Source organism: Mesoplodon bidens (assembly GCF_964165515.1).
Source record: "Mesoplodon bidens genome assembly, chromosome: 6".
In the NCBI taxonomy this organism is placed as follows: domain Eukaryota; kingdom Metazoa; phylum Chordata; class Mammalia; order Artiodactyla; family Ziphiidae; genus Mesoplodon; species Mesoplodon bidens.
Window position 1 is genome coordinate 95,375,205 of NC_138162.1, and position 27,899 is coordinate 95,403,103.

Consider the following 27,899-nt stretch of genomic DNA (forward strand, 5'->3'; position numbering starts at 1 on the left):
CACAGATGTGTGGGACGATATTTAGGGAAAACCCTATAGCCCAAATGTATGCTGCAACTTATAAACCCAGATAAGAGATGAGAAAGGCAGTATCCCCACCTGGAGCTGAGAGACAGGGAGGCCCAGCTTTGGGGAGCCCTGACGAGACTGAGGCTGCTCCCACAGAAGCTCCGTGAGGCCAGGCAGGACCCTCGCAGGCCGTGCCACAGGCTCCGCTCCCCCTGCACCCAGCCCACCCACCAGGCCTACCTTGGCAGCGCAGGCTCCTGCTGAAAGGGCTGGCTTCACAGACGGGTGGGCCCCGCAGCCCAGGCCCCGACCTGAGGGCGCCCGCCCGGCCCTTGTCCGAGCCACTCAGTAGCACCCGTGTGATGACACGCACCAGCTCCCGGATCACGGCCCTTGTGCAGTGGGGCCCACTGGCCAGGCCATTGGATGGGAAGAAGAATGGCTTCAGGTGGTGTGCAAGTTCACTCCAGTCAGCCACGGGGCTGCGGGCATCTTTACAACCATAAATCAGCTCACCATTCTTCAGGAAAGGAAAGAAACAGGGAAACATCAACTCCAACAGGCCGGTAGGAAGACACCTCCGTCCGCATCCACTAGACAGGCCAAAGGACCGGACATTTTACATGCCCCCATTTGGGGTCTCTGCATACTGCAGCCCTCTGGGGAAACCCACCCTCATGTACCATGTCACTGAACAAGAGAAAAATCCCACTGGAACATGAAAAAGGAGAAAAGTTCTCCAGAACCAAAGATCAGAGCCCTGGGCCTGAGATATAAACCCTCAGACCAGAACACCTGGGATGTTAAGCAACCTCAAGCAAACTCGGCCCAAAGCACAAACTCCCAAAGGCCCTAGCCTGTTACACAAGAGGCCAAGTGACACTACTGTGCTACTGAGGGACACACGGTGTCATCTGACCCTGAGCAAACTTCTCGGCCAGTGTGGACATCGGCCACCAGGGTCCCAGAGGGCTTCTGTCCTCTGCGAAAGACTAAGCCAGGCTCCAGCCAGGGTGGGTAAGGCCAACAGCATCACTAGTATAGAAATCTTCATCTTTGAGGCCATCCTGCCTTCTAAAACCAAGTCCAGCAAAGAAACTCCTTATGGCACCAATGTTCCCAGGGCTACATGAAAGGATGCTCAGTGGGTGCAACCCTGTGACTTTTACAGGGGTCCGTGGTATCTAGGAGGAAAACCCCTAAGGGAATCCTGGTCCCCACACCCCTGAGCATCAGCCAACCCCAGGGGTGTGATGAATCCTTGCCCCTAGTTTCCTTGTCTGTGAGACAGTGTGGTCAGCAGCCTCCAGGTAGGTCCCCAATGGCCCCCATCCCTTGACACTCATACTCTGTAGTCCTCTCTGCACTGTGGAGGTCTGGTCTGTGTGACTGACAGAATACGAGCAGAGCAATAGCATACCCCCAGCAAGAGTAAGTTATACAAGATGCTGCGGCTTCTGTCCTGATGACTCTCTTCTCAGATCACAGCAGCCGCACCGAGCAGCCCCATCGAGTCCCCCATGGCCAGGAACTAAGGCCTTCTGCCAATGGCTGTGGCGGCGCCGTCCTAGGAGCAGAGCCCCGGCCCCAGCTGAGCCTTCATATGGGATGCAGCCTCCAGAGGGACCCTGAGCCAGAACCAGCTATGCTGCTCCTGAATTCCTGGCCACAAGAACTGAGATGGTAAGTGGCTGTTATGCAGTAGTAGATAATACGATGAGGACGATCCCTGCTCTGCCCCCAGGTGGCAGATGGGGCTCAATTCAACCCAGTGAGAAGGGTGGACTGGACATTCCTCCCTCAGCAAGTTCCCGGGATTCAGCAGCATGGTGCCTCCCCTGGGAACCCCCTGTTAGCACCATCAGAGTTAACAGATGTGGGTGTCCAAGGAGATGGGAACACAACTGTGGCCACTGCTGGCCAAAGGACCAGGGGAAACCAACAAGAGATGCTGACCCTCGAGATGGCCTTACAGAGGGAGGAGGGCGCGCCAGGCAAAGGAAAAGCAGGAGCTCCCAGGAGGAAAGCAGGCCAAGATGAAGTACCAAGCCAAAACCAGTCAACATGGGTTGCAACCAGGAGGTAGGGCCAGAGTTTGGCTTGCGGTCCAGTGCAAGGGCAGCCTTGGCCTACCGTGAAACTCTCTCCTCCAGGCCCATAAGCAGTTGAGTGACCCCTGGACAATAGAAGGCCTCTTCTCCCCAGTGTCTGGAATCCAGGTAGATGGGCATCTTACATATACAAATATGGTTGCTCAAGCACCTCATGTGACACTTGGCAGAGAGCTATCGTCTTGGGCTCTGTGACAACCCCGCATGTCCCCCCCCCACATCTCACAAGTGTCCAGTATTAGTGGACAGAGCCACAGACTTGGAGTCTGTGACCAACATTCGGACAGACAAGGAGAAGGCTCCAATGACAGACAGCACGGTGGCAGCACCGACCGTGGCCTAGGAAACTTCTCCACACGTGGAATTTCACAACAAGGGAAGGCGTGAGCTTCACAACCGGAGAGCTTGCTCCCGAGAGGTACTGGCACTTGCAATAATGTACTGACTTGCTCCGGGTATGATTTAAAAAAGCCATTCCATGTCACTTCTTTTAATCCATCTCTTTTGAAACTATTATCTCAACCTCTGGATTTTCTTCCCCCAGCTGAGTTCAACAGAAGCAGCAGATAGCCAGGGTTCTCAGTCCCAGGTCCCAGGCCCCAGGACAGGTCAGCTCATCCAGGGGCCAAGCCAGACTCACCACTCAGCTTAAGTGTGGCCCTGACAGGCCAGCCTAGGCGGGGGCAGTCAGAAAAGGGTCCATTTAGGACAAAATGCCAGCCTCATTATAGGTTCCAAATAAATCCCCAGATGAAAGGGAACTTATCTTTAGGATTTAAATATACAATTCCTGAAGTCTTTATAAGATTTAGAAATAAAAACTGATTTTAAAATGTCCTCTTTTTCTAGATTTGGGAAGGTGGAGGCAGACAAGGTAAAGTTGATTCACTCTGACCAGTTTTTTGAACCATGGGGGGAAGCCAGGCAAGAATAGGCTTCCCTCCCAACTTCTCTGAGCCCACTTCTGAGGGGCATCCAGTGTGCAGAACAGCACTATCCACACGGAACAGGACACAGAGGGCACAAGGCTGTCCACACCCAACAGCCCTGCTACTCCACACAGACCCAGAGCCCGTGAACCTGGAGCCTGTCACAAACTCTCGCTTATATGTCAGACTTAATAAGGAGATAACCAGTACTGGGGGCAGTCAGTGGTAAGAAGAAAAGGAGGTGACAAGGGGGATCCCAGGGGACACATATCCAACACAGGTCACACCAAGCCCTCCTCCAGATCTGGGCCAGCCCTCCTCCCCTCTCCCCGCACCCCCTCTCTCCACACTCCTGCCCCTCAGCCTCTCCTCCTCCTCCGGCTAGCAGCAGGCCAGGGGACCACAGGGCCTCAGCGAGTCTGGTCAGGGTGCCGGCAGCAGGTGGCAATGAGGAAACAGAAGGTGCCAGTGACAGATGGTGAATATTCTGCATGCAGAACCGTTCCCACGATCAGGATGCAGGACTCTGAGAACTCACTAACTGACAAGGAGATCCCCAAATTATAAGTTCCCTCAGTTACTCGGGAGGAAAGGCACAAGTGTGGCCACCCTCTAGGATGCCCTGCCCCAGCTCCTGCTCCCATCTCAACCACACAGGACTCCTGGGACGCAGTCAGGGCCATCTTTCTCCAAGAACCAGAGTCAGGGTCTATGTGTCAAAGGAGCCGGAGGCCACCCAGTGGTCAAGGAGTCACCGTCACACATCCCAGGAGTCCCAGGATGACATGCCCATGAAATAAGGCTTGGAAAAAGGACCCAAAGTATCATGCTAAGCCAGCCCCAGCCCAGATGCCCTCGTCTGCAAGGTCACAGAGCCCTGTCAGGGACCAAAGCACCATGGGTTCATCCAGCTCAGTTCAGACACCAACAGGCCCCACCCTAAGAGTGCCATAAGACAGAAGCAGCTCTTACCTTAAAGATCTTTAAGTTGTTCTGTGCCTCCTGTAACAAGCTTTTCAAAGCAAAGTACATTCTCTGTTTATTTCTAAAAAGAGAAAGTATTATTGACAGAATTAAAGCCGACTTTGCATTCACCTGCCCGTGGCTCAGGGGACATGCCCAAGAGCTGCCACTCGAGGTCCCTGAGCTTTGCAGATTAAGGAGCTGCATTCTCCCCAGCCCTGCTCACAGAGGGACCCCCATCCCTGCCCCTGATCCCCACCCTGCTCTCTGCCCCTTCCTCTGACAATACCTCCCCAGCCACTGGCTCCCACAGGTCATCTGCAGGAACCTATGGAGGCAACACTGACCCTAGGCAAGAACCCTGGACCCTGCCCAGGGCCCTGGCTATCTGCAGTCAAGTAGCCCCCACCTCACAGAATGTGGCCCACTCCCACCCCCCACTGCACAGAATGCCACCCCCCACCAAGAAAGGCAGCACAAGGGACAAAGGAGAAGTGTTCGCTTACCCTGAGTAGAGATCAAGGGGACAATATTTACTTATCTGCTTCCACTTCCCAGTTGCTACCTGTTAAGAAACCACCACAGGGTGTCCATGAGTGGACTGGGGGAGCACTCCAACTCTAACACACAAAACAGCCCAAGTGACTGTGAGATGACCAAGGCAGCTGAAGGGCCCAGCAGATGGCACCACCTCCAAGTGCACATCACTAGCTGGAGCAGGGGGCTTGACTGTGACCCCAGGAAATTTCGGCCGTCCTCTGAGAGCCTCACGTAGCTGCCAGCCCCTCCACATGAGCAGAGAGACGGCAGCAAGCACCTTTCTAAGATGACACGGCTGAAGTTTGGTAATCAGATGAACAAATCTTTACAATATCCAGGAAGGGGAGGGGGCACCCAACTAGCAATTTCATGTTGTCAGCGAGAAGATAAATTGGTACAACCTTTTGAAAGGCAACTTGCTGGTTTCCATCAAAATTTTTAATGTGCGTGCCCCCCGATTTGGCAAATGTATGAGGAATCGCTGGGTCAAGGATTCACTGCGACCTAACTGCGACAGCAAGACCTAGAAACAACTAAATAAATCAAACGACATCTGCTCGTATGGGCCAGGACACAGCAAGCCACATGTTGAATGAAGGAATGAAAAAATAATATGCAGCCGCTAACAGAAAGAGGTAGAGCTCAAAATCACCAATATTTATTCAAGGAGAAAAGCAACTGGCAGAACAACGCATATGAAATCGCTTTCGCTTTAAAAAAAAAAAGGATATGTGCATCTATACATGCATGTATCCAAATATGCATTGAAAAAGCCCTGAATGATACACAACAATCCATCTCCAAGGATTAGTGAAGTGAAAAAAGCAATGAGCAGAACAATGACTTATGGCAAGACTCCATATTTGCTTTATAAAAGTGTATGTGTGCACACATGCACGTGTGAGCACACATGAGAATATGTGTACGGAAAGGCATCACCTCACTTCCACTTGAATAACACGTATATTTTTGTTGGCACAGGAAGAAGTCTGGAAGGACATGCAAACTGACAACGTGAGTTGCCTCTGGGAAGGCAGGAGACCTAATTCATAAAATGACATATTTTATCAATTAAACAAGCAGGTACTATTTCATAGCAAAAAAAAAACCCAGTTCTTAAAAATCCATCATATATGTTGAAAATGAATGGTAACAATGAAAACCATCTCCTAAAGGGAATGGCTCCCATACCTTCTTTTTCCTAAGAGCCTAGAAAGTTATAACACCACAAAGAAAAGATGGACTAAGGACCTCTAGAAATTCTCTCCCCCATAAGGGCAAGGAGGAAAAAACAGTTAGGATCAAAATTTTCAGAAACCAGAAAATTAACCAAAGGCTTACAACAATCTGGAAGGTATTATACAAGAAAAATGGCCATATCTAAATAAGAACAGTGAGCTATGTGGCACTTTTAATGCCTTATTCTTACCCCTTCTGTCTAGCACCAAGGGAACCCTAAAAACCAACATCCCCAATCACAGTGAAAACAGAAGTGTGGCAGCCATCGGAGAAGGCTAAATGGTATAGGAGCTTCTCCAAAGCCTCATTCCCAGAGAGTGGTCATTATTTGACCTGTCTCTTGGTTTCCTGTCTTCATTGACTTGACTCAGAGCTAACCAATTACAAAAGGGACATTTTCGGGCTGCCCTGGTGGCACAGTGGTTGAGAGTCCGCCTGCCGATGCAGGGGACACGGGTTCGTGCCCTGGTCCGGGAAGATCCCACATGCCGCGGAGCGGCTGGGCCCGTGAGCCATGGCCACTGAGCCTGCACGTCCGGAGCCTGTGCTCCACACTGGGAGAGGCCACAACAGTGAGAGGACCGCGTACCGCAAAAAAAAAAAAAAAAAAAAAAGAGGGCATTTTCCCCCAGGGACATTTGTGAAAAATATTCAGAGGCAACTGTTTAACTTCATGACTTCCTGAGATACTGGTTAACAGTTGTGGCAAACAATAGGCTAACCTAAAACTAAAAAGAAAAAGCAGAGGAACAACATGTACACAGGGCTTTGAAAAGCTCCAGTATATCCTGGGCATCTAGGAGGCCATGCACAAGCTCCAGAAAGACCTGAAAAGGCCACCACCTCCTGGTGGTCTGAGGCTCTGCAGAAGTGAAGGCTAAGGCAGAGTTGCAACCGCCCTGCTAAGTGTTGATGGCAGGCCCCAGTACACACACAGAGCCCCTCAGTAAAGCCTGGGAGACTTAATGGTCTCAGGCATTTAAGAAATCTCTGTTAAACCATTAGCTGCTCACCTAAGCTAATGGAGCATCAGAGGCCACAAACAACAAAGAACAGACTTCTCAAACTTGGCAAAGAAAAATCACAAAACAATAACAATTACAACAAGCAGCAACAACAAATCCTAGAAAGGTTGTAGAAACTGATTTCCAGAGTGGTTACGTTATATTACTTAAAATGCCTGTTTTCAACAAATAATTACAAGACATGCAAAGAAACAAAAACGTATGGTCCATACCCAGGAAAGAAACAATCAACAGGCTGTCCCTGAGAAATTCATACATTGGACTTACTTGACAAAGACTTTAACTCAACTATTTTAAATAAGCTTTAAGCTAAAGGAAACCAAGGACAAAGAACTGAAGGAGACACGGAGAACAATGTATTAACAAACAGGGGATATTAATAAGGATAGAAATTATAAAAAGGAACCAAATAGAAATTTTGTCATTGAAAAATACAATAACTAAAATGAAAAAGTCACAAGAAGGGCTCAACAGCAGATCTGAGTAGGCAGAAGAAACCATCAGTGGATTTTAGGATAAAGTCCAAGAGCTCCACACCTAGACACATCATAATAAAACTGTCCAAAGACAAAGAGAGAGAGAATCTTGAAAGCAGCAAGAGAGAAGTGACTCATGATGTAGGATCCTCCATAAGATTAACAGTTGATTTCTCACTGAAAACCATGGAGGCCAGAGGCACTGGGATGGCACACACAGTGCTGAAAGAAAAAAGACTATCAACCAAGAAGTCTTGCCTATAAAATTATCCTTTCAAATGAAGCAATAATTAAGACATTGCCAGATAAACAATAACTTAAAAAATGTGTTGCTAGAAAACCTGCCTACAAGAAATACTAAAGGGAAATCTTCAGGCTGAACTAAAAGGGCACTAGACAGTAACTCAGATCCACATGAAGAAATAAAGGCCACTGGGTAAAGGAACTACATAGGTAGGTATAAAGGATAATATAAATATATTTTGTTTGTAACTTTTTTCTTCTACCTGGTTCAAAAGACAGAATGTCCCCTGCATGGCATAAGGCAATTATTATAACTGCATAAGGCAATTATTACAAATCTGTATTGATAAGCATACAATGCATAACGATGTAATTTGTATGACAATAACAGCACAGCAGAGGGGGAAGGCAACAAAGCTATATAGGAGCAGGGTCTATGTATACTACTGAAATTGAATTGTTATTGAGTTAGATTGTTTAGGTTAAGATGTTAAATCAATAGGCAGAACAACTAGACAGAAAACCAACAAGGAAGTAGAAGACTTGCACAACATTATAAACCAACTAGACTTAACAAGTATCTATACAACACTCCACTCAACAACAGCAGAGTATATTCTAACCAAGTAAACATGAAACATTCTCAAGGAGAAACCATATGTTAAACCACAAAACAAGTCTCAATTAATTTAAAAAGGTATGACTCTGCAAACTCAGTGGAATGAAACTAGAAACAAATAATAAAAGGAAATTTGAGAAACTCACAAATACATGAAAACTAAACACATTCCTAATCATCAATGAGTCAAATAAGAAACCAAAAGAGCAGTCAGAAAATAAATTGAGATAAATGAAAATGAAAATACAACATAACAAAATTTATAGGAGGCAGAGAAAGCAATGTTTAGAGAGAAATTTATACTTGTAAACACCTATATTAACAGGAAGAAAGATCTCAAATCAATAACCTAATTTTCTACCCTAAAAAACTAGAGACCAAACTAAATCCAATGCAAACGGAGAAAAAGAAGTAGTAGATTAGAGCAGAGACAGATGAAACAGAATATAGAAAGGGGAAATTTGAGAAAAGAAACAAAACCAAAAGTTGTTTCTTTGAAAAGATCAACAAATATGGCAATCCTTTGGCTAGATCAAGAAAAAAAAAAGACAGGACTCAAATGACTGAAACCAAGAATGAAAGAAAAGACATTACTACCAACCTTGCAGAAATAAAAAGAATTTTAGAGGAATGCTATGAAAAATTATATGCCAACAAATTAGATGAAATGAACAAATTCTTAGAAACATACAACCACCAAAACTGACTCAAGAAGAAATAGAGAATCTAAACAGACATAACAAAAGGCTGAATCAGTAATCAAAAATCTTTCAACAGGGACTTCCCTGGCAGTCCAATGGTTAAGACTTCACCTTCCAGTGCAGGGGGTGCGGGTTCAAACACTGATCAGGGAGCTAAGATTCCCACATGCCTCGGGGTCAAAAAAACAAAACATAAAAAAACAGAAGCAATATTGTAACAAATTCAATAAAAACTTAAAAAAAAATCTTTCAACAAAGAAAACCCCAGGACCATCTGGTCCATCTTTGCTACTGAATGCTAGCAAATGTTTAAAGAAGAATCAACACCAATACTCAAACTCTTCCAAAAAACTGAAGAGTAAAAGATGGAAAACACTTCCTAACTCATTCTATGAAGCCAGTTATTACCCTGGTACCAAAACTAGACAAAAGCATCACTAGAAAAGAAAACTACAGACAAATATCCCTCAAGAAAAAATCCTCAACAAAAACTAACAAACCACATTAGCAGCATATTAAAGAGATTACACACCTATCATCAAATGGGATTTATCAATCAAATACAAGCGTGGTTCAACATATGAAAATCAGTCAATGTAATACACCATATTAACAGAAAGAGGAAAACAACTCATGACCATCTCAACAGATGCAGGACAAGCATTTGACAAAATCTAACATTCTTTCATGATTAATAAAAACAAAACAAAAAAACTCTAAAAGAACATCTTTCACAAACTCACAGTGAGAACATTACATTCAACAGTGAAATCCTGAGAGCTTTACCCCTAATATCAGGAACAAGATAAGGATGCCCACTCTTACTATTTCTACACAATACTGTACTCATAATTAAAAACAGAATTACCATATGATCCAGCAGTTCAACTTCTGGGTATATACCCCAAAGGATTGAAAGCAGAGTCTCAAAGAAATATTTGTACACCCACGTTCACAGAAGTGTTATCCACAATAGCCAAGAAATGGGAGCAGCCCAAGTGCCCATCAATGGATGGATGGATAAACAGAATATGGTATATACATTCAATGGGATATTATTCGGCCTTAAAAAGGAAGGAAGTTCTCACACAACCTACAGTATGGATGAACCTTGAGGACATTATGGTAAGTGAAGTAAACCAGTCGCAAAAGGACAAATACTGTGTGATTGCACATATATGAGGTCCCTACAGTAGTCAAATTCATAGAGATAGAAACTACAATGGTGGTTGCCAGGGGTTTGAGAAAGGAAGAAATGTAGAGTTGTTCAATGGATGCAGAGTTTCAGTCTTACAAGATGAAACATGTTGTGGAGACGGATGATGGTGGCAGTTGCAAAACGATGTAAATGTACTGAATGTCAGTGAACTGTACACCTAGTGGGTAAGACGGTAAATGTTACGTCATGTGTAGTTCATCACAAGTAAATGTATATATTAAAAAATCAGTTGTACTTCTATGCAATAAACAATCTGAAAATGAAATTTCTAAAAATTCCATTTACAATGGCATCCCCAAAAATAAAAAATTTAGGAATAAGTTCAACAAAAGACACACAGATTTATAGGCTGAAAACTTTATCACATCGCTGGAAGAAATTAAAGACCTAAATAAATGGAAAAACATCCTGTGTTCACAGAGTATTAATACTGTTAAGGTGGCAATACTTCCCATACTAATCTGCAATACATTGGAATCCTTATCAAAAATCCCAGCTGCTGTCTTGGGAATCGTGAAGCTTAAAGACATCTAAATTGGAAAAGAAGAAGTAAAACTCTATTCACAGATGACATGATCCTGTACATAGAAAATTCCAAAGAATCTAAAAGAACGCTATCAGAGCTAATAAATGAATTCAGCAAAGTTGTAGGGTACCAGATCAACACACAAAAATTAGTTGTGTTTCTATACCCTAGCAATAAACAAACCAAAAAGGAAATTAAGGAGGCAATCCTATTTATAACCACATTTACAATATTCCAAAATAATAAAATACCTAGAAATAAATTTAACCAAAGTGGTGAAAGACTTGTACACTGAAAACTATAAAATATTGTTGAAAGGAAATTAAAGAAAACCTAAGTAAGTGGAAAGAGAGCCTGTGTTCATGGATTATAAAACTTAGTATTGTTAACATGGCAGTACTACCCAAAGTGACCTACAGATTCCTGAAATTTCTGTCAAAATTCCAAAGTCTTTTTTTGCAGTTATGAAAAATCCAATTCTCAAATTCACATGTAATTGTAAGGGGCCTCAAATAGCCAAAACAATCATGAACAATCAATCTTGAAAAAGAAGAACAAAGCCAGAAGACTAACACTTCCTGATTTCAAAACTTACTACAAAGCTACAGCAATCAAGAGTGTGGCACTGGCATAAGGACAGACATACAGACCAATAGAATACAACAGAAGGCCAGAAATAAGCCCTCACATATATGGCCAATAGATCTCTGATAAAGGAGCCAAGACCATTCAATGGAGAAATGACGGTCTTTTCACAAGTGGTCCTGGGAAAACTGTACATCACATGAAGTTGGGCCCTTACCGAACATCAAACACATAAACTAACTCAAAATGGATCAAAGACCTAAACATAAGAGCTAATACTATAAAACTCTTAGAAGAAAACATATGGGAAAAGCACCATGACCTTGGTTTAGGTAAACATTTCTTGGATATGACACCAAAGGCATAAGCAACGAAAGAAAAAAAAGACAAATTAGACTTTATCAAAATTTAAAACTTTTGTGCAACAAAGGACACTATCAACAGAGTAAAAAGGCAACCAACAGAATGGGAGAAAATATTTGCAAATCACATATCTGATAAAGAAATTAACATCCAAAATAAACAGAGAACCCCTAAAACAACTCAAAAACAAACAACTCATTTCAAAAACAGGTAAAGAATTTGAATAGACATTTCTCCAAAGAAGATATACAAATAGCCAATAAGCACATGAACAGATGCTCAACATCACTAACTGTTAGAGAAATGCAAATGAAAATCACATGAGGGCTTCCCTGGTGGCGCAGTGGTTGAGAGTCCGCCTGCCGATGCAGGGGACACGGGTTCGTGCCCCGGTCTGGGAAGATCCCACATGCCGCAGAGCGGCTAGGCCCGTGAGCCATGGCTGCTGAGCCTGCGCATCCGGAGCCTGTGCTCTGCAAGGGGAGAGGCCACAACAGTGAGAGGCCCGCCTACCGCAAAAAAAAAAAAAAAAAAAAAAAATCACATGAGATACTACTTCATATCCATTAGGATGACTATAATCACAAACAGGGACAATAACAAGTGCAAGCGAGGATGTGGAGAAACTGGAGCCCTCATACATTGCTGGTGGGAATACAGAATGGTGCTATAGCTGTAGAAAACAATCTGCCATTTCCTCCAAAAGTTAAACAGAATTTCCCTAAGACCCAGCAATGCCAATCCTAGGAATATACCCAAGAGAACTGAAAACAGTGACTCAAACATGTACATGTACACGCACATTTATAGCAACATTATTCACAACAGCCAAAAGGAAAAAACCCACATGTCCATCAATAGATGAATGGATAAACAAAATGTTCCCATACAATGGAGTATTATTCAGCCATAAAAGAAATGAAGTGCTGATAAATGCTACAATGTGTATGAACCTCAAAAATATTATGCTAAGTAAAAGAAGAGAGTCACAAAAAGCCATAATTTGTGTGATTCCATTTATAGGAAATGTCCGGAATAGGCAAATCCACAGAGATAGGTGGTTGCCAGGGGTTGGCAGGACAGGGAGTGACTGCTAATGGGCACAGGACTTCTTTTCGAGGTGATGAAATGTTTTGGAATTAGATAGTGGTGATGGTTGCACAACCTTATGAATAAACTAAAATCCACTGGATTATATATTTTAAAAGTGCAAATTTTAGGATATGCAAATATCTCAATTAAGAAAAAGATGAACGTGAAGTACTTTTGAAATAAAAAGCAAATAATATCTATGTTTTATTTTACTCCTCTGAAAACTCTAGGTGGCCCAGCCATTCATCACAAGGCTCTGTGCAGGAAGGGAACCCAGCTGGTCAACTCTTCTCACCTTGAGGTGCTGGTGCATGCAGTAACGACACACCTTATGCTTCATCTCATGCGTAACATCACCGGAGAAAGGAATAAACCCACATTTGGGCTGCAAAATAAACAAGTAAGGAAGAAAAAAAGCTTAGGGAGAAAACACATACCTTTAGGTAGACATATAGCTACAGGATAATGAAGTGCAGCTCCCAGGAGAATCAGCAAGTGTTAGATATAAACATTCCCCAAAGGTGCTTTTATCTTCAGTCCCCAGTGGGAGTTGATGCCTCCCCCACTGCATCACATAAATATCTCTTTGCCGCTAGAGAATCCAAAGCCAGAACTCTCACTGGGGAAGAACAGTGATGCCTCAATTGCTAGCTTGACAACAAAGAGTAGCTGTGTGTTTTCATCGTAGAACAAGACTGGAAAGACTCTAGGAGTGCAGATCTGCCACACACTCCAGCTCCAAGAAGAAGAACCCTTGGTCCCTCTGATCAGACTGTGTGAAGGGGAAGGTGCCCATATGATGGTTGCTGGGCTCCCAGAACATCTGAAACTCTAGTTGCCTTTTAAAAGCCATGATTTCTAGGCACATACAATACGAAAGACCACTGCCTAGCGTCGGGGCACTGAAGGTCACGCTGCCCATCATTTGTGACGCCTGAGACACTCACCCTCTGCTTGGAGAAGCAGAACATCAGTCCACACTGAACACCCAGGGATGTGAATGCTCAGGGCCAAGAGCATGACCCACAAGTCACCACCAAAGGTTTGGAGGAAGGAAACAAATAACAAGATATCTGGCAGGCTTCTTGAGGGAGACTCAGGTGGCCACTCTGGACACTGAGCCACAGAGCTGAAGCAGGGGCCTGGCCCTTATCCAGCAATCACTGCCCTGCACTAGACAAGCGACATCCTTTGTCGCCTCCTCCTGAGGATCCCTGCCACGACAAACCAGGGCCTTGAGAGACACAAAGGCTGCTATGCCTCCTGGAGGTCTCTCCTGAGCATTCTCCTGAGAAGCAAAGGAACAGAGTGTCACCCAGTCTAAAGGGTGGTCCTCAAGCTGAGCTCTTGGAGCATGGCATGCAGTGTCACCAAGCAGCCAAGTAGGCACCGCTGGGAAGGAGGTCAAGAGAGGCCCTGGCAAGCTGCACCCTCCAAGGAAAATAAGCAGAGTGGAACCCATGCTTCCTTCTGGTGGCCATCGGCTAGGGCTTGTCCCTGGCTGGCTCCCTGTTATGACACCTGAGAACGAGCCTAAATCTGGGGGTCTGGGAAGCCATGCCCCTCAGGCCTGGCCAGGGCAAGGAACCAGAATAGCACGGTGCAAGAGGCACACACAGAAGGAGCAAGAAGTAAGCCTACTCTCTGGGAGTTGGGGGGCTGCCTAGGTCATGGGGCCCAGCATGGGCAAAGTGCACTCCAGGCAGATGACTCGTGGATTTACAGTCTGGACCCACCTTTCCCTTTTCCCCCACACCAGTTCCCCCTTGACAGAAGTTCACCTTGATCTCTACACACAGAATCGGCCGGTGTTCTGCAAAATGGTAGGTCTGAAGTCTGGCTAAATTGGGAAGGCACAGAGCATAACCACTGAGAGTGTCCAGGTCCTTGTCACAGCGAGATTCTGGAAAACAGAGCAGGGAAAATACGTGAGGATCAGTGCAAGAGAGACAGGAGGACTCCATGGCAACTCGGACTCCTGTTGGGGAAGGATCAGCCTTGCCCAAGAGAGGGCTGCCCTTGGCCTCCACTCTTGAGAGGTCACCTCTAAGCCTCGGGATGTCTTGCCTGAGGCGTTTACCTGGGGACCTAGAGTCACATGAGTATAATGCTGCGATCTGTGGTAGGAGTTTGGGCCCTGTAGTATCAGCTTGACCTCCAGAGGGGCTGGAGGCTGAGGGCAGCCACAGAGGTGGTCAGCTGTGTCTATATGCCCAAGCCCCAGCAAAAACCCTAACCCTTCTTTTCTCAGCTGGTTTTAATCTGTGTCCCTTAGCTGTAATAAGCCATAACCATGAGGATAACAGTGAGTTCTGTGGGTCCTTCTAGCAAATTAGCAGACCTGAGATTGGTCCTGGGGACCCCCAAACATGCAGCTGTCATGAATGAGGGTGATCTTGGGAACTGCTCCCCAATTCTGTGACTCCCTTAACCCAGGAGCTCAGAGAGGAAGGAGGCAACAGCCACTACCTTCCTTTTAAAGCTTCCTTCAGAATACGCAAACACCAGTATTTCCTCAGCACTGACCCCTAGAAGCTATATTGTAGACAGTCACATAAGATATGGCCTCTTGGTCCCAGGAGAAGTCAGCTTTCCTCCTTCCACATAACAAGGCTGACTATGCGTCCTTATTACAGCAGGGGACGGTCTTATTACTGTTCAGTCGTATAACTGCCAGTTATAAGACTAATGATGCTGTGTGGCACGAGTGAGTAGATGGCAGAGCCACAGCAGGCCTTGGTCTGTCTTTGTCTCGATGGGAAAAGAGCCGAGACACAGCCCAGGCTTCGAACGAAGCCGCTACCTCCTCCCCCTTCGTTGGTCCTCTCCACCCGTGAAGCCCCGCTCCTCACTGCTCCCCAGACTGAGGGCTCCAGGGCACACTATCCTGTTTTCTTTCATTTTCCTAATCAAATACGAAAAGGATTTTATATTGACTCACTGCACACCCTGACGGCCTGGCTGTGCTTCAGGAGGAGACATTTCACTCCTCAACAACATAGATTTTACATCTTTGCCTCTGACTGTGACAGGAAAAGCTTTGACATGGTTACTGTCATTACCGCCACAAGCAAGTGTAGGGAAGGGACATGAGGTACTGAGGGGAAAATACGTGAGGCGACGTGGGGCGGTACGTGAGATGATGGGGGAGGGTATGTGTGGTGATGCGGGAGAGGTGTGGGAGGTGAAGGGGGGCAAGGTTTGGGGGTGACGGAGCGAAAGTATGTGTGGTGTTGGGGGGAAGATATGGGAGGTGATGGGGGAACGTATTTGTGGTGACTGGGGAAGGTACGGGAGGTGATGGGAGAAGGTCTGGGAGGTGACTAGGGGAAGGTATGTGTAGTGATGGGTGAAAAGCATGTGTGGCGATGGGGGGTGGGGTATGTATGGTGATGGTGGGGAAGTACATGAGGTGAAGCGGGGAGGTACAAAAATTCAAGTCTCCCACCTTAGCTCAAGAGGACGAGCAGGCTGGGTGGTGCCAGCTTCTGGGAGAAGGTTTCCAGGACTGCCACCCTCTAGGGCCTAGCCCACCCTCCATGGCTCAGGTCTACCCCATTTTCCTTTGGACTCCTCCAGGCCCCCCCTGGAGCCCACCTTCCCTTCCCTAAGTCTCCCCTGAACTCCTTCAGCTCCCTCTTGGCTCCCAAATGCATTTTTATTTTTATCAATTTGTTCTTGGTCATATATTCCCTGCAGTGATCTGCAAATCTGATGCCCAGAATTGTATTCATGAGCTCCTAGGGTTTCTACCCCTGATAATAAAGTTAAAAACTACATCTGTATCTACCTAAGATGAGTAGTAATGTCAAACACATTTCAAATGGCATATTATCAATTCGTAAGTTAGAAACCCTTACCTGGTCTTTCACACTGTATCTTTAAACAAAGCTGTTTCACAAAGTCTAAAGGCAGCTGAACAACTTCCTGTAAGAACAAATAAGAAATACTCAGCGTGGAATGCACAGCAATGTGAACGGACTTAATGCCACAGAACCACTTAAAAATGGTGAAAATGGTAAGTTTTATGTTATGTATATGTTACCACATTAAAAAAAATACTCAGTATGTGGGTTTTAGGAATAAAAGCTGCTCTGTTATTTTAAGGACATGTCCAGATTAAACAGAGATGCTGAAGTTTCTGTGCACTAAGCGGAACAGGCCCTCCTCGGAGCAGCTGGTGTCCACAGCGCTGGTGGCCAGAAGCGTGTCCCGCGTCACCTAGTCAGTCTCCAAAGAGTGTTCCTCACCCACTCCTCTGTTCTCACGGCGACCTCAGCCTCATTCTCAGTGTCTGTGGACGGCAGAGCGGGGGCCGGAGGTAGTTCTCTGCCTGCAAGAAGTTCCTCACCAGCTATCTCCTCAGACAACCTGAGGCTCCTCACATTTCCATCTGAGAAGCAGCTCAAGGAATAGGGTCTGATCAAATGTTAATCTCTGGGTGAGACGTCCTGGGCGCCCATCGGCCACAGGACTCAGGATGGCCAATATTCGGTGCTTTGGGGCAAAAAAACAAAGGAGCAACTACTCTCTACTATTTCTTGCCGTCTCCCAAACTAAGAGCTTCTGTTTAATCCACATTGCTCATCATCTTCCCCATGTTTCCAGGGTGGCAGAATTCTGACTTCTAAAGGAATCCCAAGGGGACGCGAGATACCTGCCTAGAATGAGAATGCTGGAATCCTGTCCACTTACATGCCACACCTTCTCCATCATGCCCTGTCCCACCTAACCTCCAGCTCACATGAAGACAGGCCTAGACCAGTCCCCACACCAGCCAGGCAGGGCCGGAGGCAGCACGGGCACAAGGGGCGTGTCTGTCACTCTGAGCCTTGCTCTCTCACCACTGTGCTAGTTACGTCTCATCCCAGGACACACAAGAGGGAAACACGCTCCCCAGGGCTCCACTTTAACCTAGCTCGTGCCATCAGTCAGAGAAAACAGCATCATTTACAAATGCTGATTTTGCCTGAACTTGGTCTTGTTCGGGCCAGAGATGTGCTCTGTATCCCACATTTCAACAGTGCTGGGCCTGAGTGGCAGTCCTCTCTTGATACTACAACCACCTGGAGGAAAAGCAGGTTGTGTTTCACTCTGGCAGTGTCTTCACGCGAAGGAGGTATGTCAACGGGATGAATATTCCCGACATGTGACCTGGTGGGCTCACCTCATATGCCCAGAGCCTTGTGCACTGTGGACAAACAGAATCAAACCTGGAGCTAGAGCATGCCCTGGGCCCTGGGGGGGCACCCCAATGCTATTCCCACCTGCCGGGCTGCCATTGGCTGGAACCCCAAGCTCCTCCCCATTCTCCTTCACTGCTGGCCCCTCCTCGAAGAAAGGTCTAGAGCCCCCAAGTGCTGTGAGACAGAGGAACACTCCCACTTGGCCAGATGAGCACGCTCTCCCCCCAAGAAGGACACTGGTAGTTGGCACACCTGCATTCACTCACACACCGTCCAGGCTAAGAAGTAGGTGGCACCCAGCAGGCAGATAGCTCAGAGACTCAGGCTCTCACGGGTGGTGGGTTTCAGGCTTTCACAATTCAGCAGGACAGCTGGGGACCTCACTAGGGGTGGTGCCAGCCCCCAGGATGGCCCCAGTGACCTCTGCCCCCGTGTAGTCCCACACTGCCTAGGGCTGACCCGTGAAGGCCCCAGGATGCCGTGGAAACAACGGACACAACTCCCGAACAGGTCATCCCTCAGATGGGGTACTGGGGGAGTCAGGGCCAAGTCACAAGGATGCTCAGAGCCCTTCAGAGAGTCCACATTGGGAGGTGCCCAGGCCCCCAGTCAACAGTCAGCACCACACTGCCAGCTCCACGGCTCTGGGCCACCCTGGAAGAGGATCCTTAGTCCCAGCCTACAGCCCTAAGGGACCCAAAGCAACACCACCCACAGTACTTCCTAAGCTGTCAAAGGACGACCCTCCTTGGAGGATGTTTTGCTGTTGGAGCCATTTAAATTCTACTTTGCTAGGCAATCCTGAGGCTTCAAAGAAACTTTTACTCAACCTTCTGGGTATCATTTTTCTCAGGATGGACACAAGGTACAGAATTTACAAAACAGAGGCAGTGCTCTCTCTGTTCAAAATGACAAACCTGCTAGTCTGTTCAGGGCTCTGATCTAAGACAGGCAGTCAGGCCAGTGTAAGCAGAGAAGCAGCAGTGATCAAAGTGGAGACAGAAGAATGGCTGTCCCAAGGACCAAGGCCACTGGCTCTGAGGATTGCCAGGATCACAGGGCCAGTCCACTGTGGCTTCTTACGCTGCCCTCTCCATGAGTGTCTGAACAGCAGACCTTGCCTGTAACAGGCACTCCTCTCGGTCACTGAGACCAGAAAAAGCCAGCAACGCAGACCACCTGCAGGTAGGTGGAGGCCATCACCCCGCATGGGCTTCAGCTGGGTTCTCCCACGAGACCAGGTCACACCTCCCAGCATGGGGGTCCCCTTTTCTCCCTAACTTGCTCAAAGGTGCCCACTGAAGGTCACTGTTGCTGCCTGGACCTCACTAGAGAGCTCTCACCAAACCGAATGCCTCCGTGAGGGCAGGATGGTGAAGACCAGGAGTCTCAGCAAGTGAAGGTCTGACAAAGTATCTCTGAACCTCATGCTAGAAAATGGGAATAACACAATCTGCTCTGCTATTTCACAGTGCAACAAATGAGAAAAGCACTTGGAAACTTTGTAACTAACACAGTGTGTGTGTGGGGGGGGGGGGTATCATTAAGCAACTTCCAAACTATAATTGAGAAGTTGGTACTTTGATACAGAACAGGCCCATGAATTTAGACTACATTAAAAAAAAAAATCACTTACCCCACAATGAACATAGTTCTCTCCCAAAAACTCTTTCATGACATGTTTGCCAAAGTCCACTATGTTCTGTAGGTGCTGAAATATTTCTTCCGAGGTCTGCAAAAGAGAAAGACAAGAAGACCTCAACGACCAGAACCTCCTAGACTCTGACACCACCACAAGCCCCTGTCACATACAGGGCTGCCATGGATGTGGCCACAAAAAGCCACCAGTGGCCCTGGACCTGGAGGAAGGTGAGCCTCACCATGAAGACTGCCACACTCGCTGGAGCTTCTGTCCCACGGGGCCCCCAGGCCCACCTCTGTGTTGTACTCAGGGCCCCATGTGATTGTGAAACCATATGTTTGAGAACCGTATCTGTGCCCTGCCTTCCTCCCCACCGGGAACACACGTGGATCCCGCCAGCGGCCCGTGCACACCTTCTGAGGAATTCGACTTTAAACATCTGTCCCATACAAAAATCAGTAGATATTTAGATTTTATTCTTCAGCTTCTAGATGTAGAAATAAAAGATTTTCTCCTCAGAGGTTCTTAAAGAATCAATAAGCTGTGAGATTTAGGTGAGACAGGAAATCATCCCTGTATCCCTCACTCTGACCCAAGGCGAGAAGTACAGAGGGTTGATCACAGGTCTCGCTCAGGAGTGCCAGGCTGTCTTCTTCAACCGCAGGCTGGGAGGTGCCTGACACGTGGCTCAGGCTTTGGGGAGGTCTCAGTCGGAGCTGCCACCCAGGCACCATACAACAGGCAGACCACAGTCTACATTCCAGGGGACTACTGTATTAGAACGAAGCCTGACAAAAAAAACCCAGAACACGTCCAGTGGCCTCCGTACGTAGAGCTGTGGGCACAGGGCTTCTGACAAAAAGCTCTTCTTACTGATAGAATTCACACACACAAGTCCCCACAGATAATACAGCTGGCATCACACAGTGCCATTTACATAATAAAGAAAGGCGAATTGTTACCTTGGAAGACATCGCCTCAATAAATGTAAACAGGAAAAACTGAAAATAGAGGCATCCAGAGAACGCTGGCCCTTCACCGAGGCTAGGCTCTGTAGACCCTGAGTGGGGACAGAGGGGAGGGGAGGGGGGCTAGAGGCAGCCTCCGAGATGTTTCTAGTTTCCACCTGGATTCCACAGAAACAGAACCACCCTGCACAATTCTCTTCAGCAGCTGCACCCTCCCATCCTGTGCCATCTTTCTCTGCACTAACCACACTGTCCCCAGATCTCACTGCAGCCCCACTGGGATGGCAGCCCCCAGCTTTCTCCCACAGTCCCCACTTTTCTTTCTATGAAGCTAACCTGCAAGCGTGCCCCTCATTTGCACAATCAGCCACCACTGATACCCATCAGCCATCCACCTCACCTTCTTTTCTGGCTGTTTCTCCATAACTCAAACAAGGTGAGGTGGTGACTCATGTCTCCTACACCCTGATCTTGAGCCCAATTTCTACTCACCGCCCAACAACCACCAGCCCTGCCCCCACTGTGTGGGTGTAACCTGCAGCTCCTGCCTCTTCTCCCCTTTTAAGATAAGAGCCTATGCTCACACCTAGCCCCTCTGGACCTCCCTCCTTCCCCCCAGACCATGAAACAGCAAAGGCTCCCACAGGGCTATGCCACATTGACCGCTGCGACCACTTAGATAAACACCACAATGACATCCCGCCTCAATGCAGAGAGACACTGAAACTCAGTGGTCAGCAGGCATACAACAGAACAACAATGGCTTTCTGAGGCTGTCCACGGTACTCTGCCTGGTTGACTCAGTGAATAGAAACACAAGGCTCCACCTGAACTGCCTGTCGTGACTTGTAACACTGACTGTCTACCACAGCATCACAGACTTAATTTTCATTGATACAATTCCACAGATGAGGAAACTTAGGCAGCAGGGTGTAAGGAAATCGCCAAGGCAAAGCCAAGACCTGGCCCTGGGTTCCCCAGCCACAAGCAGAGCTCTCTGAACTAGTCAGGGAGGCTCCTGGCTCAGTACCCAGGGACTAACCATGATGACCCACAGTGACCCCAGCAGGTCAAAGTGCTGAATCCAGCACAAAAGATGGACACACTGCTTTCAGCATTGAATGCTTGTATCATATTCAAATTTCTAAAGTTAGCATTAAAACTTCTGCATCAGAAAAAAATCAAAGTTTTCTTAAATAATTATTTTAATGATTGGGTGGCAAATCCACTGATCTTACCTTCTTCCTATTAGGAGGAAACTTCAGAAAACGAAGCACCACACAACGCTATTGGAAAATAAAACAAAGTCTGGTTAGTACCCACCCAAAGCCCGGGGATAAGGGTGGGTGGCTGTGGATAAGGAGCCATCCTCAGCAGTGCAGATGCTGGAGGCCCCACAGGCAGCCAGTGCCCCGGGGAGGAGGTGGGGGCCAGTAGTGGGCCACACGTCTGAAGACACAGAGCAACCAGGAAAACCTGTGCTCTCTGACCTAGCCAGCCCACTCCCAGTAATTTATCTTAATTAAAGATGCACAGAAGATTTTAGCTACTGCATATAAAAGTACTGTTTATAATTCCAAATAAAATGGAAACAACCTAAACATCCAACAATAGTAGGATGGTTAAATACAGAGGGACATATTCCAGACCATGAAATACTATGCCGTCATTTACAAGAAAATAAGGAAGATCCATATTTACAGACACAAAGGTACAGTCATCATCTACTGATAAATGAAAAAGGTTACAGAATAGGGCTTATAGAATGAAACTATCTTTATAAATATGTACATACACGTGTGTGTGTGTGTGTGTGTGTGTTGTGTGTGTATGTATTAGAGAATGATGTATGGGTATAGTTCTATTTATGTAACGCTCAAAAGCAGACAAGACTAAGATCTCTGGCAGGTGGGATGGTCCCTAAGAAAGGCTCTAGAAGGGGCTGGTCATGAGAATACAGGTCCATGTATTTTGTCATAATCAAGCTGTAATATACGCATATGATCTGACCACTTTTCTGTAGATTTATTACTCTTCATTTTTTAAAGTTTGTAAAACAATACATTTTAAATAACGTATGTGCATGCTGAGTTTGTATGAACTGTCTGAAAGGGCTTCAGAATAGGTAACCGCGTGTCCAGGTAGCACCAACTGGGAACTTATTTTTTAAAGTTCTGTTTATTTGGGTTTTCCAATTTTTTACAATGCTCATATAACATACATTACAAAAATGTTTTTTAAAAAGGTTTAAAAAATGGAAAAAAATAAACTTTTAAACCAGTACAGCCTTTGAAATGGCCATTCTCCAAGGAAATACCCTGGATGTGTTGCGGAGTCTTGGTAATGGGGCAGATAATTCCATGTGGACAACTTTGGAAACCATTCCCGTGGAGACAGGGAGTTCCAGGCAGAAGGGCCTGGGTTGGGAACCTGGACTGTGCCCAGGGAGAAGCAGTGAGCAGGAGGAGGACAGCAGAGGTGCAGGGGCTCAGGCACTGTCTGGAGCACTAGGATCTAGGCGGGGTGGGAGGAGCTGGTGATTGAAGAGGCTCAGAAAGTGCAGCTTTAGAACCCAAAACATGGCTGAGAGCAAGGAAGGCCCATAGAGACGAGATCCGTTTCCCTAGCCCACAGCCCCCCGGCACTTCCTGCCCCACTCAGATGACGCACACTCCTCTCAAAACCCCAGATATCCATCACCTCCCTGAGCCCCAAGCCCAGACTTGGCGAAGCAAAGGTCGAGGACGTGCACAGGGCCCTAACCCCTCCCAAATCCAGGCAGACATCAGTATTCGATCATGGGCATCAAGTGGCCAAGGAGTCCATCAAAATCCAAGGACAAACAAAAGCTGATATGCAGAAACCCTAATGCTAGGCAACTTTCCAGAAACTCAGCCCCCCTAAAAGCACACTCACTTCTCACCTGGACTTCACTGTTTCTCAAGACCTGCTAAGAAATTCTGAGTGTCATGTTGTGTCTGCTTCAAGGAAAACTGCTTTCTCTAGGGACCCATTTAAACCCGTCGCCAGAAACTGCCCACCTGCCCCATAAGAGCTGCAGTGTCAGCCTTGAAGGCCAGGCTCCACAAACACAAGCCCTCAGTGGGCACACCTGTTCTGGACGGCGGGTGCTAACTGCCCCTTGTAAAGGTCTGACTGGGCTGGACTGGGGGCCCTGTTACATGCCACGAGGCTGGCCATGGGACCAGACAACACCTATTCAAGTGGACAGCAGAGAAAAGGTGAGAAATCAACCTCACCAGTCCTGGTTGGCACAAAGACGCAGTTAGTCCAAGGGCCACCCATGGCATGGAGTGGGACTGATCCAGCCACCCACGGGGAGATTCCCATGAAGGAGCCGAAATCAGCACATAATCTGGTAAGCACCAGGGCCCTGCCAGCTCACAAGGTCTTAACCGGTTGTGAAGGAAACAACTCCTTTCCTTTTACACTAAATACCTGAAACCGGATTTTAAAACATACCCTCTTCATAGTGTCTGGGCTAAAATGCTAAGAACGTGAAGAGAAAGGGGTGAGACTAAGAAGAGGGGCTTAACGAGAGTTTCTGCACAGTCTGGGGCAGAAGCAGCTCTTCCCCGTTCCAAAGCAGGACAGGGAATCTTAGGCCAGGGCCACACCTTTTCTGTCCTTGAGGACAGAAAACCATGGTGTACTCTTTCATACTGTGGAGCACTAGATGAAAATCAAAGATTTTAACAAGCTGAAAAAGTCCGTGAATGGAGAAATGACACCTATAAACACATACACATTAAACCACCTCAAAACGTACAACACGCCACTTATAAAAGGAGTAGAAAGCATTCAGTGCTGTGAGGGTCCCAGGCCATGGCGGGGGTGGGGGAGTACTGGCCTGTCATGTGCCAGGAGGCCTAGGAGATGTTCCTTCGATCCGCTCTGAGAACCCAGCCAGGTCCTCAGAACACCAAGACATCAGCAAAGCCTGGCTCGCAACAGCTCTAAAAGCACAACAATGTGAATGTCGGACAGCCCAGAACTCTGGCTGCCTAAGCGCTCTGCAGCCTTGGAAACCTGTGTGAAGAATTATCTACATATTTATGCTGTAGGGTTGAGTGGAAAAGCAGAAAACAAAAACAGACAGATAGGATGCTTAAGTACCCAATAAAAGCATATAATAGAAGGCAGTGCACCAAGTATTAACAAAAATTATTTTCTTAGTAGGGAGACATTGGATGCTTTTTACTTTCTTCCTTCTGGTATTCTGTATTTTCTGGGGCAGAGAGAGGAACAAATGACTGGTATTAAATAAAAATAAAAGACCACAAAAACAATATATAAAAGGGTCAGCTGCCCATGTGAAGCCCAAGGAAGGAAACTTGTGGGTGGAATTCAGACTCCAGGGCCTCTTGGCAAAGACAAGGTGTGAAGTGATCAGTCGCTGAAGCCTCACTGCTGGAGGACAAGCCCATGTCAGGTCTTCCACCAGAGTGAGGACATAACCCAGGACGGGGCCCCAAGAAGACCCCAGGGAAGCAGAGATCAGGCAACTTTCAAGGGAAAGGGAGACAGATAAACACAACAACAGAAGGAATCGACCCTCAGGGTGCTGCCCCAGGCGTCCCAAAATGGCTCAGCCCTGCTTCTCAGTGAGGCCACCACCCACAGACACCCCACTCGGGCACAGCCCAGGTCTTCCATCAGAACACCCGTGACAGAATACCAAGCCAAGTCACTTGCCTCTGCTGACCAGAGGCAACCAGAAACACACCCCAGGGCCCACAGAAAGATAAGAGGGACAAGGTGTGAGACGCATGGTTGGGCTGACAGCCTCAGACAGAACAGATGGAGGGTGACTCGAGACATCTCAGAGAGCAACCGTCCCCCACCTTTTTGGCACCAGGGACCAGTTCTGTGGAAGACAATTTTTCCACGGCGGGGGCCGGGAGTAGGGGGGAGGGTGGTCCAGGCAGTAATGTCAGCGATGGAGAGCGGCAGATGAAGCTGCGCTCGCTTGCCCGCCACGCGCCTCCTGCTGTGCGGCCTGGCTCCTAACAGGCCTCGGACCCATACCGGTCCACAGCCCGGGGGCTGGGAACCCCTGTCACAGAGGGGAGCCAAGGACTCCGAAGGGAAGCCAGACAGGAGGTGGAGACCACAGGTGGGGACAGCAGGGTGTCTGGAATGGGCAGGACATTTTCCTTCCCAAGTTTCTCCTGCCTGTATGGACCCACAGCTGCCTCAGGACTGAAGCAGACACAGATGCAAGTTGTGAGGTGGGGGACAGGACAGTGGAGGTGTAAGCCCAGGTGACATTTGGGGGCAGGACACTCAGGGGCTGCAGCAGAAGAGGTGTTCAGATGGTCCCTAAAGGATGGAAAATCCAACAGCCACAAGAGAATCAGAATGTTTTATAAAGACACACCACAAATGCATGGAACGCACAGTGAGGGTGTCGTAGAGTGGAGCCTTCAAGGACCCCAGGTTCTCCAAGGCCACAAGATGGCCACAGAGCAGGTGTCCAAACAAACCAAGAGGTAGGTGACCCAGTGCTGTGGTCTCGTCCTTCTGCAGCAGACACAGAAACCTTCCTTACCTTCCTGGTAAAAGGGGCAGCTGCTGTCCTGAGTTCTGCTGAGGAGGAAGAAGGTATTGTCGGGGCGGGGGATGCGACCATGCCACCCTAGGATACCAGACCTAGACCAGCAGACCCCCACATGCTAGAAAGGCAGAGCTCAGCACTCACCAAGGCCAGGACTGGAAACCACCAAAGGGAATATATTTTGGAAACAACAAATCCTAACCATTCAACTACAGGTGATCCCAGGAATAAAGACAGGGCTACATGCACAGCTCTCCAATAAGACATCACCAAGAAGTCACAACAGCTGTATCAACCTGTATGAATATCATTAAAAATCTCAAATGCAGAATAAGTTACTTGTTAAAAAATATACTACAGGCAACAGAACGTTAAGACCCTTTCTACTAGATTCAGGAGAAAATTAAGCCCAGGACTTGGGAATACGCCATTAAAAAAAGAAAGAAAGAAAAAAAAAGAGAACAACTCATTTGCTTCCAACAGCTCCATTAAGAAGTATGATCTACAAATCCTAAAACACAAGAGAAGAGAAACACACAGCTCCTGACTGCCTGAACCCCATATCTTCAGGACAAACACCCCAGGGCATCAAAACAATTGCAGAAAGGATCTGAAGCCCGATCAGAATCTTAGAAAGGCTATAAAACCTGAAAGATCAGGAACAAACTTTTGATAAAAGATCTTGGTTGGCGGCTCTTTCATGTTATCTCTGTCAATAAGGAGGAAAACGTCACAACAGCTTAGTGTGATAAAGGGATTGGGCCCCTGTTTGCCCTGCACCCCAGAGGCGAGGGCAGCTGGAAGGCAGCTCAGTGCCTGGGGAGGAGTGTCTGCCTGGCCTGCCCTGGGTGACTCCCCCCACTGAAGGCACGTACGAGATCAAATGACAAACCAGACTTACAGTGACCTTCACAGGACAGGATGCTAAGCCAAAGCGAACAAGACCAAGGTAAAGAAGGGTCAGTGCAGACGTAAAAGCACCACCACCACATGGAGAGAAATCCCACTTGGCAGCAGCGCACCTGAGGGCAGCGCCAGGCTTCGTGACCACAGCTCAGCATGAACACAAGGGTGGCACAGCCACCAGAACACGTGACAGCACCCTCGGGCTACAGTCAGGACAGGAAAGTACATGCCCACAAGGGAAATGCCCTCGCCCGAGACCCCCCACAGGGTCAGGGCCGGGGACTCCAGGCACCCACTAGAGCACAGTGTCAGGGTGGCCACAGCCTTAGAGCACCTCAGAGGGTCAGTGCCAGGGCCAAGGGCCAGTGCCTGGGCAAGGGTTAAATTGCACAGCTGGACCCAAGGATGCTGAGCACTGGGCCCCACAGGAAAACTGAGAGCAACCTGTCAAGAACTGGCACACGGTACAGGTCTCACACTGTCATCACTTACTGCCCAACCCTGAGCACACACCACACTACGGCCTCCTTCGGCCTGCACTTAGCTCCTCCATATCCAGGCCCCATTTTCTACAAGTCCTGTGCTCCTGGAGGCCTCCCAACCCACCAGCCTGGAAGGCTGTCTGTCTGTGTCTTATCCCATGTTCCTTCAGTGCAGATGCCAGGCCTCTGGACTGGCTGGCTGAAGGTATGTCGGGTTCTGACACTGGAAAGGAGAGGGGACACAGACTCATCACTTTTTAAGGACCTTTCCATTCTGAAAGTAGACGATGCCCCCTCTGAGAAAGAGACCGTCTCCCGATCTGAAAGAAACCTGGCGAGGGTCACCCTCTACTTCAGAATGAACGAGGTGGGTCTGGAGAGTCCACCCATGGGAGCAGAAATACTTGGTGCTCACCCACCTTCTTCTATCCCACTCACACACACACACACACACACACGCTCTCCTTGGGCACAGTAGGGTCCCGAAAGCTGCCTTC

The 27,899-nt window shown here is 47.5% G+C and overlaps 1 protein-coding gene across 2 annotated transcripts in view; it reads right to left on the bottom strand.

Annotated features, from left to right (window-relative positions):
* The window catches only part of IPPK (inositol-pentakisphosphate 2-kinase), a 46,926-nt gene that overhangs the window by 17,181 nt on the left and 1,846 nt on the right, over positions 1-27,899 (bottom strand). The window contains exons 2-9 of one of the 2 annotated variants that reach the window (XM_081238010.1): positions 21,675-21,722; positions 19,463-19,558; positions 16,501-16,567; positions 14,422-14,543; positions 12,936-13,025; positions 4,519-4,577; positions 4,022-4,094; positions 250-529 (exon numbers count right to left, since the gene is read on the bottom strand). In XM_081238010.1, coding sequence (XP_081094136.1) covers positions 250-529; positions 4,022-4,094; positions 4,519-4,577; positions 12,936-13,025; positions 14,422-14,543; positions 16,501-16,567; positions 19,463-19,558; positions 21,675-21,722 — 835 coding nt within the window. Of the gene's footprint in view, positions 1-249; positions 530-4,021; positions 4,095-4,518; positions 4,578-12,935; positions 13,026-14,421; positions 14,544-16,500; positions 16,568-19,462; positions 19,559-20,430; positions 20,766-21,674; positions 21,723-27,899 lie in introns of those variants that run through there. The other variant, XM_081238011.1, reaches the window with a different exon arrangement.